Genomic DNA, 14,232 nt, shown 5'->3' with positions numbered 1-14,232 from the left:
TCTTTGGGATTTTCATAAGGATCTGATCCTAATAAGCCATTTCTCTTTGGGGCAGAACCTGCTGGAGTGCAACAGTATTTGCAGCCTGCTTTTGTAATTAGCCTTGCTGACATCACTCACAGTAAAAAGTATCAGAAAACTCTACTTTTAGCGCTTCTGTGAAATGATGATTCCCTGATCGTGATTCCATCTCCCTCTGGCAGATGGAAACTTCATTAGGACACTACAAATGCTTGCAACTGTATGTTGTGGTCAAACACTGGGTCAGGATGCCTGTTTGGAAAACAGTCTTCTGTTCTGTGCAGAATAATGGCTCTGTTTGTTCTAGGTGGTACACTGATGCTCGCTAACATTCAAAGAAATTTTAGATCTTACTTGATGGCTTAAAAATGTGTCACTTGGTCTAGCATTTCTGCAGATAACAGCTGTAGTTCTGTACTTTCTCCTCCTCTGCCAAGTGTGGGGAATCATTCAAGAATGATAAATCACGTCTTCAACTTTTAAAAAAATACCCTTGATCCATCTGCCTTTTTTTATGTGGTTGGATTGTATTAAAAACAGTTCAGACATGAGGTTAGCATGTGTCATATTTCTGAGATATTATCTTGTCCTCTGCCACAGCTTCTGCAATCACACATCTGGAGAGGATGCCTGAATTGCTTGAAAATCTGTATGATGTTGTTGCTCCCTTACCAGTGTCTATAAAATTATGGACTTTGCTTAAAGATTTAATTCCTTCATCCATTAACTTGTGTAACTGTTTAAGTGTGCACATCAAAAGAATAAGCAATGCAGTTAATATTAATTTAAGACTGTCTTTTCAATGACAGTTCCCAAGGATGGTCTCAAAAGCCAAGCTGCATTTGAAGAAATGAGGGCAAATTACATTAAAGAACTAAAGAAGATGGTAACTAAATGTCCAAGTAACTCTGGGCAAAGCTGGCAGAGATTCTACCAACTGACTAAACTTCTTGACTCCATGCATGATGTAAGTATAACTCCTCAGGGAGTGCAGAAAAGTTAAGCAAAAAATCTCTCCATTAAGGTAAACCAGTAGTCTTTAACTGTGTTAACTGATAAGGAAGAAAAAAGTGAAATTCTTTTTAAAGGAATCATCTGAGAGAAGTTGTTAGATGAATTTAAGGACAAGTGCCAAGTAAAATAAGAAAATATAAGTCATTAAGGGCTGGGTCCTGACGCCTTCTCCTAAGTTAAATGGTGGCGTGTTCCTCCAATGATTCACATAAGGTCAGAGCTGTTGGTGGGGCCACAGGCTGTGCAGCAGGAGAGGTGACGTGAGCTGTGATCCTCTTGGACAGAGCACGAGTGCGCCACATGGAGTATCCGTGAGTCGCTTCCCAGAGAAAGGTGCCGGATTAGTGTCACGCATCTTACATGCCTGATGTGCTAACAGATGTTAATTCAATTTAGTCATCTTTTACAACTGCGATTGTAATAATGATGACTTTAAAAGGTGTATTAAGATCTTGAATCCATCTTGGGTATTTGAAGCTTTATTTAAGTTTTTCAAGTACGAGATTCCTTGTTAGGTTATTTCTACTCTGCTCTGCCTCATTCCAATGTGAGGTGCATTTCTCACACATGTGCCAGGTGTGAGATGTGCTGAATGACATGGGAGACGAAAGCTTTAGTCTCAAAGCACCCCAGCTGTTGATGCCTCCTCCCAGAGTGACTCTGAGGGGCTGTGGCAGATGCACGGAGCCAGCTCGTGATTTCAGAAGGGGTATCCATAATGTTGAACTGTTTAGTAGGGAACAACCTGGTTCTAGCCAGGTAAGGGCAAAGATTTACCTTTCCAGGTGCTTTGAGCAGCAGCAGGACTCTGTGCAGTCCCCACAGAGGACCCAGGTGCTATGGTCTCCCCAAGCTGAGGGATTTTCCCAGTGCCCCCTGAGAGTGCCCTGGGGACCAGCCCATTGCCTGGGCCAGCAGGGCTGGCACCCATCCTCTCTGAAGCTGTGCCACCGTGCAGCAAGTGACAGGAGACTCCTGGGGCCAGTGAATGTGACCTTTAGTTGTGTTTGGGTACACGAGAGGAGGGCTCCTGTGAGCAGAGGCTGAAGCCCTGCAGCATGGTGACCACCTCCTAGTAAAAAATGGTAAACTGCAGCAAAAGGGAAAACTGTCCCACTCCATCCTGGGTGGGCAGGGAAGGAACTTTTCTGCATGAAAAACCTACTGCACGAATAACCTACTGCTTATAAATGTATTTCTTTGTACTTGACTTAAATTTCATTTTGTGGAGATGGTACAGTACAGTGCACTTCAGGTCAAAGCAGTATAAGAGCCTGAGGTCTGTTTACAGAATGTACATATGGAATTATTTTTCAAATATTGTTCTGTTGTTCATTAAAACATTGCAAATCTTAGTGGGAGGCAGGGAGAGTATTATTAGTACTGCAGTAATAGCTCATTCTTCAGAGATCAGGTTTCACTTGCTCGATGCCAGCAAAGGAAGTTGTAGTGTTTTAGTGGAAAGAAAAGGGGTCAGTGATAAAATCGTTAGCAAGAATTCACATCTGAACCTGGAGGCAGCATAACAAACCCCTGCATTTATGGAGTTTTCTAATCCTCTTCAGGATAGGCAGTGTCTGTGACTTGTTATTGCAATGGGTGTGTTTGTGAGGTTAAGGTGACTGGATGACAGGCTCGTGCTTACTGAGAATGCTACCGTGTCCTACAGACATTTTCCAAAACACAGCATTAACCATTGGGAGCTGAACTAACCAGAGGAAGCAAGACTGCTCCTGCATTTTATTTAATTTTTAATTAAGCTATTTTTACATTACTTTTGTTTTAATAGAGCACTTTGTTTCAAAGGACTTTTTAAAGAAAGTCCCATTGTCAGCATTCTCCGTTAAAAAGGCTGCTTGTCTGCACAACAGTGCTTCCTTTCAGAGATGATGCTGGAGACTTGTTCAACAAAGGCACTTGTTTATTTTTTCTCTTTAAAACTGATTTTTTGCTTTTTTGGTTTTGAAATCCATCAGAATAAATTTAGAGTAGCAATAATATTAATGAGAAGTGAGAATTATTATTCTCTCCCCACTGCCTGTTAGTGCAGAATTTCTCCGTTCAATCGATGTAAATGCAAATGCTTCTCAGTTCCTTAGTACAGGAGGAGTGTGTTTTCAGCTGTCACCTATGTATTTTTAACTTACTCCATTATAATTTTAGAGGATCAGTATATATTTGGTGCTGAGCAATCTAGCTGGAGCTGAGGGCCCCGTGTTTACATGCTGCTGTGGCCACAGCATTGGCATTTGCAGGGCAAGCCTGAAGGGACTGACTGGTGCAGAACTCATGCATGCTAAACCCTCCTGCTGCATCCAGCTTTTCCATCAGAGCAGAGCAGCTTCTCATCACTCATGGAATTCTCTTTACCTGAGTGTAGCGACAAACAATAAAAGAATCTTCTCCTTTGCACCTTCACACTTGCTTTCATCGACCTCATTTTTGAGTAGTCTTTCTGAGGACTGTGTGAAACAAAGTGCATGGAAATAACAGCATGCTTGGCTTATATAATATAGGAAAAGAAACCCAAACAAGATGGTTTTACATTGCTCAGTATACTAATTACTCATCCACGCAGTGAACATATGTGCAGGTAGAAAAGTGCCGAGCTGAGGAAAAACAGACATTTTCAAGAAGGCCAGGTCTAGGCACTTAAGTATTTTAAAACATCAGCAACTTTATTTAATGATCCATAAAACCTCAAAGCACCAAAAGTGCAGCTGAAATATAAGAGATCGAAACCCATCCCGAGCAGACAAGATGAACAGGGTTTAGCGCACGTGTGTTTGCACACCTGTGCTCGCCCTTAGGAGCCCTGGCATCTGTGTCACTGCTGCCCTGCACCAAAATGCTCTTTATTTGCATGATGCAGTGTGGAAGCAGTGGTTGCTGATACAGCAGGCACAGGCTGACAGCGTCTGTCCAGTTGCACAGTGTGCCCTTCCTCTCCTTCGGCACGAGGTGACAGAGAGGAGGAGGGTGTTGCTGTTTACTTGCTATTGTGCTGGGGCTCAGCACTGATTGTGTGGATGAACCCCAGCATGAGTAGCTTCTGGGAGCACTCAGGGCAGCAAGGCAATCAGCATACCATCCCTGGAAGTGTTCAGAAAACACGCAGATGTGGCACTGACGGACATGGTTTAGTGGTGGACCTGGCAGTGCTGGGTTAGCGGTTGGACTTGATGATCTTTGAGGTCTCTTACAACCTTAATGATTTAGTGATGCCGTGTTTCCTTCTTGTAGTGACTGTATTTCTTACCACTATGGCTGGCTCATGTGCATCATTTCCCAAAGCAGCCTTATGTGTTAAAGAACCGCAGTGAAGTGAGGACAACCCACCTCTCTACTCAGAACATAAAGGTTTCGGTCTTGTGCCCGAGAACGACCATGGGCATTTTGGGGAGAGATGCATATGCAGCACTTGGATGTAGGTGAAGTGCCTTCTGGGATCAGAAAAACGGCATGCAGGAACATTAGAAACAGATGTACTGCACATGGTATCAGAAACTTCATTTGGATCCTCCTCAGCATCTCCTGTTAGCTTTGGCAGGGAAGGTTGTATCTTGCATGGCAAGCCTCATTTCATATAGAGACCATAGTGTATGGTTAGGCAGTTTGCAGAACAAAAGCTGAATTTGGTTTCAATCTGGCTGATACTAAACAGACTTTGAGTGAAGAGGGCTTTTGTTTCGATGCCATGACATTAAACCCTAATGTGAACCTTCCCCTTGTCTTGGCAAGGCAGCACCCTGCGCTGTCATTCGCTTGTTGACATTTTCTGCCAAACAAAAATAAATTCTTTAAGGCTCATGCTGCTGAATAATTAATTTTTTATGGTTCCTGAAGGGAATACTTTATAGCTGAGGTAGATCTTTCCATAGGCTGAGAGCGCCAGGATTTCACTCCCTGAAAAAGCTGACAGTGGGAAGAAGGGCACGGATTCTCCAGGGGCAGGTTTGCAAGGCATGCTGTGCTGGATGCAAATGTGCCTCTGCAGGTGCCTAATCCTGCAGATAGGAAGCTGCAGATGAGCCCCTCGGCTGTCACCAACACCTTTGGGTGCACTTACTTCTGCTACTGATTTGCTGAAGTTGTGTCCCACAGATGATGAGCTGTTTGGAGCCTTGTTTTAGTCCCACTGCCTGAATTCTCAGGGTGAGCATTTTCTCTGTTTATTCAGAGGATAGATCCAGTCCCTACTCCCAGTGTGGCTCCTAGCAGAGCAGCAGCAATGTAGGAGTGTGCAATGTGCGTGTTGCAGCAGCTAATGTGCATCTGTTAAGTAAGAAATTGATTCCCAGCTCCCTAATGTAGACAGAAGCTACTCTGAGAGGCTTCTTGCTCTGTTTGTGATGGTTGGATCTTTTTTCCTTCGTGTTAATAGGTGTTTGTTGGAGAAGGGCAGAACCCTGCTACTGTTGATAGAAGAGCCAGGGAGACTTGGCTCAAAATGTGCCTCGGCCAAGGGCTGAGGATGCTTCACTGGTGTGTGATGTTCTGGGTCTGCAAGCATCCTCCAGGCATACAAAATGAGTTTAACTCAGGTTCCCTCGTGTCATGTCCAGGTGTCAAGTGCTGTGGTTTCAGCATGCACATGTTTATGAAGAGAACTTGAAGACATGAGTGCAGTTCCTCAATCAGAAATGCATTTGTCCAGGCAGAACTAGGGTTCACACTTTCTCTGGTCAGATACTGTTAGTCCCTAATCCATATGCATTTTATCCACCTTTTACTCCTTACTAGCATGAGGTAAATACACTGCATAGGTGTGATCAGAGGCTTCATCCCTTGGTCTTACCTTGTGTTCCCTGTATTTGTGGTAAGTTTTACTCTTGGGTTAAAGATTTCATAGGCACCTAGGAATTGGCCACTGTGGGCAACAAAGGACATAGTTACCTCTGAGAATCAGCCTGGGAGCCATCCCAGGGGGGAATAACTTTATTCATGAGTCCCCAGAGTAATAAGTAATTTACATCATGGGATTTTCATAGGACTAGGAGCAAAAAGGAATATAGTGGTAAGGGAATAATCAAGACCTGGTTGGCAGTGGTTTTCCTTAACCTGGTTGTTGAAGCAGGAGCTTTGTCTCCACTGCACAGAGGGGAAATAGCAGGAAGTGACAATAGTCCCAAACTCACCAAGGTCTCTTTGCTGGGTGAGCAAGGAGCTGGGTGGGCAGAGACCCATTCGTGAAAGGGACAGAGAAAGGTTTTGGATTGGTTTTTTTAATATATATATATATATATATATATATATAAAGGAGAACACTGAGGTTTCTTACAGTAATAGCTGTAGCTAATAATAGGAAGAAATTATTCAGCATTGTGTTGTTACCCTAGTGCTGTCTTAATTGCAGTCTCAGTAGGCTTAATCACAAAGATGCTCCTGATAGAGAAGTGACTGTGGGCTTTCATACCTCACTCAGAGATTCTGAGAGAATTTGAAGTCAGAAAACTAAGCACAGGAATGTGCACCCTTGCAAATCCAACAGTTCTCTAACCATTTCTGGAAATGCAGAGGCACGGTGAGATTTCAAAACTAAAATAACTTCTTTTTGCTCTAAAAATTCTGCAAGTTCTCAAAGGTCACTCTAACTGTATTAACTTCAGGGACTTCATTAAAGGATTCATTTTTTTTAATTATGGAGAACAGTATGGGTGAGAAAGTCCATTTTATGGAAACCCCGCCCTAATAACAGAAAATTATGTTTGATTAATACTCCTATTTCTCAGAGGTGCTTAATACAGCATACAAATGCAAAAATTGATTAAGTAAAAATCTCAGAATTACTAAGACTGCTGTAGCCTTGAAAATGTTTAAGTGCAGCACACTCTCTGCAGGGTAGTGATGAGAGAAAGCTTCATAATTAATCACTGAAGTGGTGAAGGGTTACAGCGAGCAGCTGATCTGCTTGCTGGCAGAAAAGCTGTCATGTCTTGCAGCAGTCTGGGTGACATGGATGTGATTATTCTGACCTGTGTTTCTCCATCCCCCCAACCCATCTCATACTAACTTATTTAGTGGTATTTTCCCACCCAGAGAGGCTGCAGTCTCCATTCTGGGAGCCCAGCACTGCCCACCAGGGGCAGGCAGTACCTGAGCTCCCCTCCCTTGCACTGCCCTGATTCCGCCTTGTGTAGAGGGAGGCTTGGGGTGCTGTCAGAAGGTACTGAGCCATGTTCTATTGCCCGCTCCAAAGAGAACTGAACACCTCCCTACTAAAGAGGTAAGAATAGTGTCCTGGTTGCATCCCAGGGAAACAGGCATTGTTTTAACCATGGCCTTAAGTGCACTGTCTGCACTCTGCTAAACTGTAGCTCTTCAGAAGTGTGCTTCAGCAGCTGAAATAATTGAGATTGTTAAAAGCAAATATGTTTCTAGTCACTACTTTCACTGCTTGTGAAAACGGTGCTTTCGCTCTCACTGCTTAATTGGAGTTGTCTTTTATGCTGTTGGACTAGAGGAGGTGTCAGCATTTTCGGTATAAACTACCAGAAGCAGAGAGTAGGAGATCAGGTAAAGTATAGTCAGGAGTTCTCAGAGCACAGGGCTTTTACAAGCCTTTAAAAAACAACCAGAAGTATATTTGATCTAGGAAATCCATAAGCCACATTTAAAGGTGCCGGATAGCTTGCATTACCTTGCTTGTAACCTGTGGTGCATCAGTCACTGTCACTGCAATGACAGAGCTTGTGTATTCCAAGAGAAAACAAAGGTTTCCATTTCCTTACTGAAGAGAAAGCTTCTCTTTTAAAGCAAAAGACTAGCTAAATTATTTACCTGTTCAGACAGATGTTGCTTGGGATGCAGAGGCAGGGACTTAAATTTCAAAATTAGTATTGCCTGTGGAACCTGAATTTTTCCTCCCTTTAGTGCATCTTCATGCCAAGGCTGCTGGGCTGGCAGGGAGGGAGGATACCTTTGCAAATGTATGAGAACACGCCTGCAGTAAAGAGCACTGCTCATGGCACAGTTTTCAGCCTCACAGCTTTCTCTGTCTGACCTTATCTTAATGTTTACATTTTAGTGTTTCTGAGTTGGCCTTCAATTCTCCCACATTCATTCCTCTTTATTTTAAAATAACGCTTCCCCAACCCCAAAAGCCATGCAGCTTTTAAGGGTGAAGTTAAAAAGATCCTGACTTCAGCCCTGTGTTCCTGGTGACACACATGGTCACATGTGTGGCACACATGCTTCCTAGTACTCCCATTTTCTTTAAGTAGATGATTATTGTCAAGTATGTTAAAGCTGCTAATGTACCTAAGAAAGAAAAGATTAAATGTTTTAGCAGACTAAATAGGTATAGAAAATATATTATCTTTGAGGCTTCAAAGCCAAGTGTTACATGATAGGAGGGGTTTTCTTTTAAATTGTTTTGTAAACTTAACCTTTTTCCTCTGTGGTGAGACTCATAATGTGCTATGCTGTGAGCATATCCATGATGGCATCCTGGTTTTCACCCACTGGACTGCTCACTCATTTATTGAATAGAATAGATTATGCTTCCTTCATTAATGTTATTATTCTTCATTTCCCCTTGTCTGCCTATTCACCAGACATACATACCTACTGGATACTACTAAAAGCTTGCAAAGAAGTCAGAATTAGTAATTTCTACTTAGGCTTTCCTGTAATTCCTGTCTCATTGCATTCAGAGGCTTCACATGAGTGCGATGAGGCAGGAATTAGCTTGTACTGCACAGAAGGCGAGCCATCAGCACAGTGAGGATGGTTGGCAGTGGGACAGAGGTGACTCCAAAAAGTTTAGGAAAAGCAGCACATTTGCCAGGTCATTGTCAAGGCTGTGTTGGGGTGCAAAGCTTACTTTGCTTAGGTTCTGGTATTTGATGCCTGAGTGGTGATTACACCAAAAGAGTTTCCTTTACTTTGGTTTTGTGTTGTTTGGGATATTTTTGGCACGCAGTTACTGAATACAGTAACAGCTTCCTCCTAATGGGTAAAGTAAACCTTTGAACATCAGCATTTTTTTCCCTTGAAAACCAGATTATGTCTGTGCTACTTATTTAGGCATGCATCTGTTTAATTAATTAGCACTGCTTCATGACATGCCAGATCATCGGGAATGAACTAAGCCACAGCAGACAGATTCATATAGTGCTCAATAGCAGAAAGTCATGTGTTTGAATGATCTCAGCACTTCTCTGTGATGTTCATAAATTGCTTACGTTTGTGAGAACAGCTGTGAAAGTCCTGAAAATAAGCAATAAGGTATGGAGCTACAGGACGGTAGTGTTGCTGTCCATATTTTTTTTATTTGTTTCTGCCTTCCAGAAGTCCACTTTTATTTGCTCTGTCTTTAACAGGGCCTTTACAGCAGAGTGCAAATCCACATGTTAAGAACTGAAATGACAAACTTGTGTTTGATAAATTACACCACCAGAAGTGGCTTAAGTCTTTGCAAGGGCATAGGCCACTAAAATTAAGCTGTGCTTAACTTTTGAATTTTTAAACAGCAGACACTCTAGCTTTTCTTTAATCACACAACACAGTGATTTGCTGAACTGCAGTGGAAGTTCATACACTGAAATCTGGACGCACTTCATTCACGGGTACCTCAGAAGCTGACGTGCCTCTGCCTCTTGACTGACTTGTGTTGTGTTTTTCTTAAAAACACAACACAACACAGAAAGATTGCAAAGAGTCCAAAGTACTGGAAGGCTTTAGGAGGTGCATTTAGATCACAGCCACAAAAAAAACGTGTACACTGTGATGGTGTAAAACCTGAAATGCCACCACATGACACAGCATTAGTGTTGTTGAGCTGAAAACATCAGCTGCTCTGGCAGGTTGCAGGCCCTGGAGAATGCACTGAAGTTAAGCAAATAATCTGATTTAATGAATGTGTGTCCCCCTGAAATCTAGAGATACAATAGTTTATTGCTGATCTTTTCCCTCTGGGCAGAAGGCTTTATTTTCATAGATAGTGAGTACCTAAGGTTTTCATGGTGGTCAGTTGCTATTAGTGAAATGAAAAGTGCAGTTAGGCTGAAAAATCAAATCTGTGGTATCTTGGTTTTCCCTAGTTCACTGATTTTTAATGAGCTAAATAGCCCTTTGGCATTGGAGTTCTTTTGTTTGCTTTATAACCCTATAAATGGACTGCCAAGTCAGATGCCATGTCTTGAATCAATTATCAATAAGCTGTTGTTTGCATGCAAAAATCTGTGTGTTTCTCCTAAAAAGTGTTTCTTTCTGTATTTCAGCTTGTTAGTGACTTATTGGAATTCTGCTTCTACACCTTCCGAGAGTCTCAGGCACTGAAAGTAGAGTTTCCAGCCATGCTGGTGGAAATCATCAGTGACCAGCTACCAAAGGTGGAATCTGGGAATGCCAAGCCCCTGTACTTTCACAGGAAGTGATAGAAAATGTCTTAAATGGAAGAACTTTGCCTTAAGTTTCCCTGTGTTATTCCACACCCATGAAGGACCCAAGAAACCATATTTTAAACATGCTATTTACACTCGTTCAGCAGTCTCTGAATAGTCTAAAATCATAAGAAGGGTTTGGGGAATGGAAAGCAGTTGACTTGGATTTGGCAAGACCTAGATGTTTGGAAACTACCCCATAACCCTAAAACACTTAGAAAATGTTCCTGTTCCTCTGGATGAAAAGCCATATCTAGTCAATAACTCTTTGATTTTGATATTTTAACAGATGGAGTTTTAAATATGCCATGTAGTTTCTGGTATTGTTTGCTTGTTTTAAAAGGGTTCGAGAACTAATGAGAACTTTTTAAAGCTTACCCTTGGTTTGCACATAAAACGTAAAGTCAATATGGGGCATTAATATTCTTTTCTTGTAAAAAAAACAAACAAAAACTATATATATACACATATATACACACACACAAACCCTAACGTGTAAAGTAATAACAGAACATTTGGTGTGGAATACTCTGTTATCCCCACCTGTGGCATTTGTTATCCCATGTTATCCCATCATAGATGATATACACTGTGTTAAGTGTCCATTTACTATTTAATTAAAAAGGATAAGATGTGAAAAACAAATGCCCTGGTATCGATTTATAGTATCTATTGTGCTGGCTTTACAAATAATTTTTTGCAGTCTTTTGCTGTACTGTACATTGCTGTATGTATAAATTGTGAAGGACCTGAAATAAGGTGTAAGGAACTTTTGTAAATGAGACAAAAAATCTTTAATGGTTAATAGGATGAACGGGAAAGTATTTTTGAAAGAACTCTATTTTGCTGGAGACTATTTAAGTACTATCTTTGTCTAAACAAACAAGGTAATTTTTTTGTAAAGTGAAATGTTCTGCATGCATAATGAACCGTTTACAGTGTATTTAAGAAAGGGAAAGCTGTGCCTTTTTTAGCATCATATCTAATTTACCATCCTACAGTATCTGTTGTAAATAACCACGCTTAACCTTTTCAGTTGTGTTTGAAGCCTTTCTATTTTCCTCTATATTCTTCTCCCTTTTTGTCTCTCTTGCAAGCGTATGTGACTTGAGCACATCTTAGAAATCCGTAGGAAACTACACTATGTTGAGTTTGCCACTTTATGGAGGTTTCATTTAACAAGACAAATTATGGTCTCTCTCCAAAGCTTTTGCCAGCCTAATGATCTAGTGAGTTCTTGCCCTCTATTCCCTTTCTCTCTCAGGGGAACGGGGGTGAGCAACATGTTGAATGATTTTTCTTTTTTTACTAAGGTTTCCCAGATTGATTGATTTTTTTATTTTTTTTTTCCTTTGAATACTGGATATATGATACATCTTAAAAGGTCAGATTATTATTTCAGAGAGGGGAAGGGCGATTTCTGATTGTGATGAAGGGAACATGCAGATCATTACAGTAAGTATACCGAAGACATTTGTACTGGTGAGAGGGATGGTAAGGTATTGATATGGGCAGATTAGCTGAGTAGAATTTTTAGTGACAAAACTAAAAAGCATGTACTTTTCTAAGCACTTTTGTAATAATCAGAGTACATCTGAGAAGACAAATGTTCACACTACAAGTTCAACTCAGTTGGTCTGATTTTGTCTCAAAAACGTTTTCTCTAGAATAAGACTGCAAAGAAAAGAATTTTTGAGGTGATTTTCACTATGTCACAATTTATAAGCGAATACAAAATTTTGGAGTAGAATAGAGGACAGGTGAACTTTTCTGAGGCACAACTGTTGCTACCATATGCTCATGTTTAAATAGAATAGTTTTTCAGAGTCCTAATCTGTAGTGTTCTCTCTGGGTGCCACTGATATTTTTGAGCCCTAGTGTGTCCCTTGGCCGGTCGGAATGTAGCATTTCTTGTAAATGGTGGTCAAATTAAGAATTCTACACCCTTTCTGAACCCAAATTTTGAGGTGCACTTTGGTGCACTGAAGACAGTCAGCGCTACTTGTCTTTTTAAATGACACCTGCCTTATGCAATGGGTAATCTGTAAAGACTGTATTCAGAGAGGTTTTTTATATATAAATATATACATACATATATTATTTGCATTTTGGAAGTCTAATTCATAGGCAGATCTTTAAATACTGACCTGCACAGCAATATGAAAGCCAAACTTCCAACGTGAGATATACAGCATGCAGACTGGTTGTTTACAGTAAAGACACAGTCATACATCCATCTTTTAATTTACTTTTTTTTAAAAAGTCTAAAATAGAAAATTTCAAAGCCAGGTTCTGGGTGAATACAGTCTGCAGCAGCTTTTTATATTAACAAAGTTACTGCCTCCTTTTCTGTCTCAGAGTAACTTTGCTTGACTAAAATAGCAAAGCCATATTCTACACTTCACTGTTAAATGCCTGTCCCAGTCCAAATTGTTGTCTGTTTTCTCCTATTTTTGTACCTTATTACTTTTAATCTTGGTTTGGTACAATTCATAATTCACAGAAACTTCATATAATTAAACACACTAAATTAGTTTTAAAAAGCAATTTATATCTTTATGCAAAAACGTATGTCTGTCTTTGCAAACAACTGTAAGCAGATTATAATAAATCCTTTACTTTAATCACCTGTTGTTTATGAAACCATTCATTGATTATTATTTTTTGCTAGAGATCATTGAAGTAATAGATACAATTGGATATAGATGTTGTAAGAGGCAGTATTCTCTCATCAAGGACACTTAAGCAGAATAGCCATCACTTTTTTTATCTAAACCTGTGTACAGGAAAAAAAAACAAAAACAAAAACCAACCCTAGTTTTTAGCTACCGGGAAGTTAGTTACGTTCTTTTGAATTTGTTTAGAATGAAATAGGCATTTGTCTCCTGCAAAATACAAGACAAACTATAACAGCTTTTAGAGGTGGGCTTTTGTTCATTGAGCTAAATTATTTTGTTGTAAGAAGGAACAGGGATATGCAGCAAGAGCATTGTATACACAGTTAAAATGTAAAATAGTGTTAATGTACTGCAGTGGGTATTTCAGGAATACTACACATCGTGCAACTTGAGCAGTTGCACAGAGTAAAATAGAAAAGACTAAAGTTTGCAATATCAAAATCTTATTAAAAAGATACTTTACAATCAATAATGCAAAAAGCTAATTCACAGGGTGGTGTTTTTCACTGACTTGTTTAAACATTTATGAAATTAAACAATTCTACAGTTAATGCACTTTTAATTGTTTATTAAAGATTTGACTTTTTTTAGAGCAATGTTTTCAGCTGGAGGTCAATGACTTGATAAGACAGACAGCAGTTCTGAGGCCAGGAAGCTCAGAGGAATGTTTAAGAATTCTTGGAGTTTAAATAGATTCCTGGATGAAAAATAAAAGCAGCCAGCAGTATGGTGTAAACAGTAAAATCTATGCATAATGATGCATTTATAATTAGGGGTTTGCTTCTGTATGTTTAAAGCTTTTTAAATAAATAGAAAATATTGTTTGGTCTTTATGTTAATGTCTGCAAGTACCTATTTTTCTTTTTTTTATACAAATTGTACAAATATACATGAATTAAACTGGTTTGATTGCAAGTATTTCTTGCATTTTAATCTCAGATAGGTGCTGGTGCATTGCTATCCTTAGAGACAAGCTTCTGCTCATCTAGAAACAACACAGAATCATAGAATGGTTTGGGTTGGAAGGGACCTTAAAAAACCATCTAGTTCCAACTCCGCCAGCCATGGACAGGGACACCTTCCACTGGACCAGGTTGCTCAGAGCCCAGTCCAACCCAGCCTTGAACTCTTCA

At 40.3% G+C, this 14,232-nt stretch overlaps 1 protein-coding gene across 5 annotated transcripts in view; it reads left to right on the top strand.

Annotated features, from left to right (window-relative positions):
• NR3C2 (nuclear receptor subfamily 3 group C member 2) overlaps positions 1-14,014 on the top strand; it is a 204,685-nt gene extending 190,671 nt beyond the window's left edge. For 4 of the 5 annotated variants that reach the window (XM_027652704.1, XM_027652705.1, XM_027652703.1 and 1 more), the window contains 2 exons: positions 831-988; positions 10,260-14,014. In XM_027652704.1, coding sequence (XP_027508505.1) covers positions 831-988; positions 10,260-10,415 — 314 coding nt within the window. In that variant the 3' untranslated portion in view covers positions 10,416-14,014. The remainder of the gene's footprint in view (positions 1-830; positions 989-10,259) is intronic. The other variant, XM_027652706.1, reaches the window with a different exon arrangement.
• The last annotated feature ends 218 nt before the right edge of the window (positions 14,015-14,232 follow it).

This window comes from Corapipo altera, unplaced genomic scaffold (genome assembly GCF_003945725.1).
Source record: "Corapipo altera isolate COAL_440 unplaced genomic scaffold, ASM394572v1 69, whole genome shotgun sequence".
In the NCBI taxonomy this organism is placed as follows: Eukaryota; Metazoa; Chordata; class Aves; order Passeriformes; family Pipridae; genus Corapipo; species Corapipo altera.
This window is presented reverse-complemented; position numbering and strand designations above follow the sequence as displayed.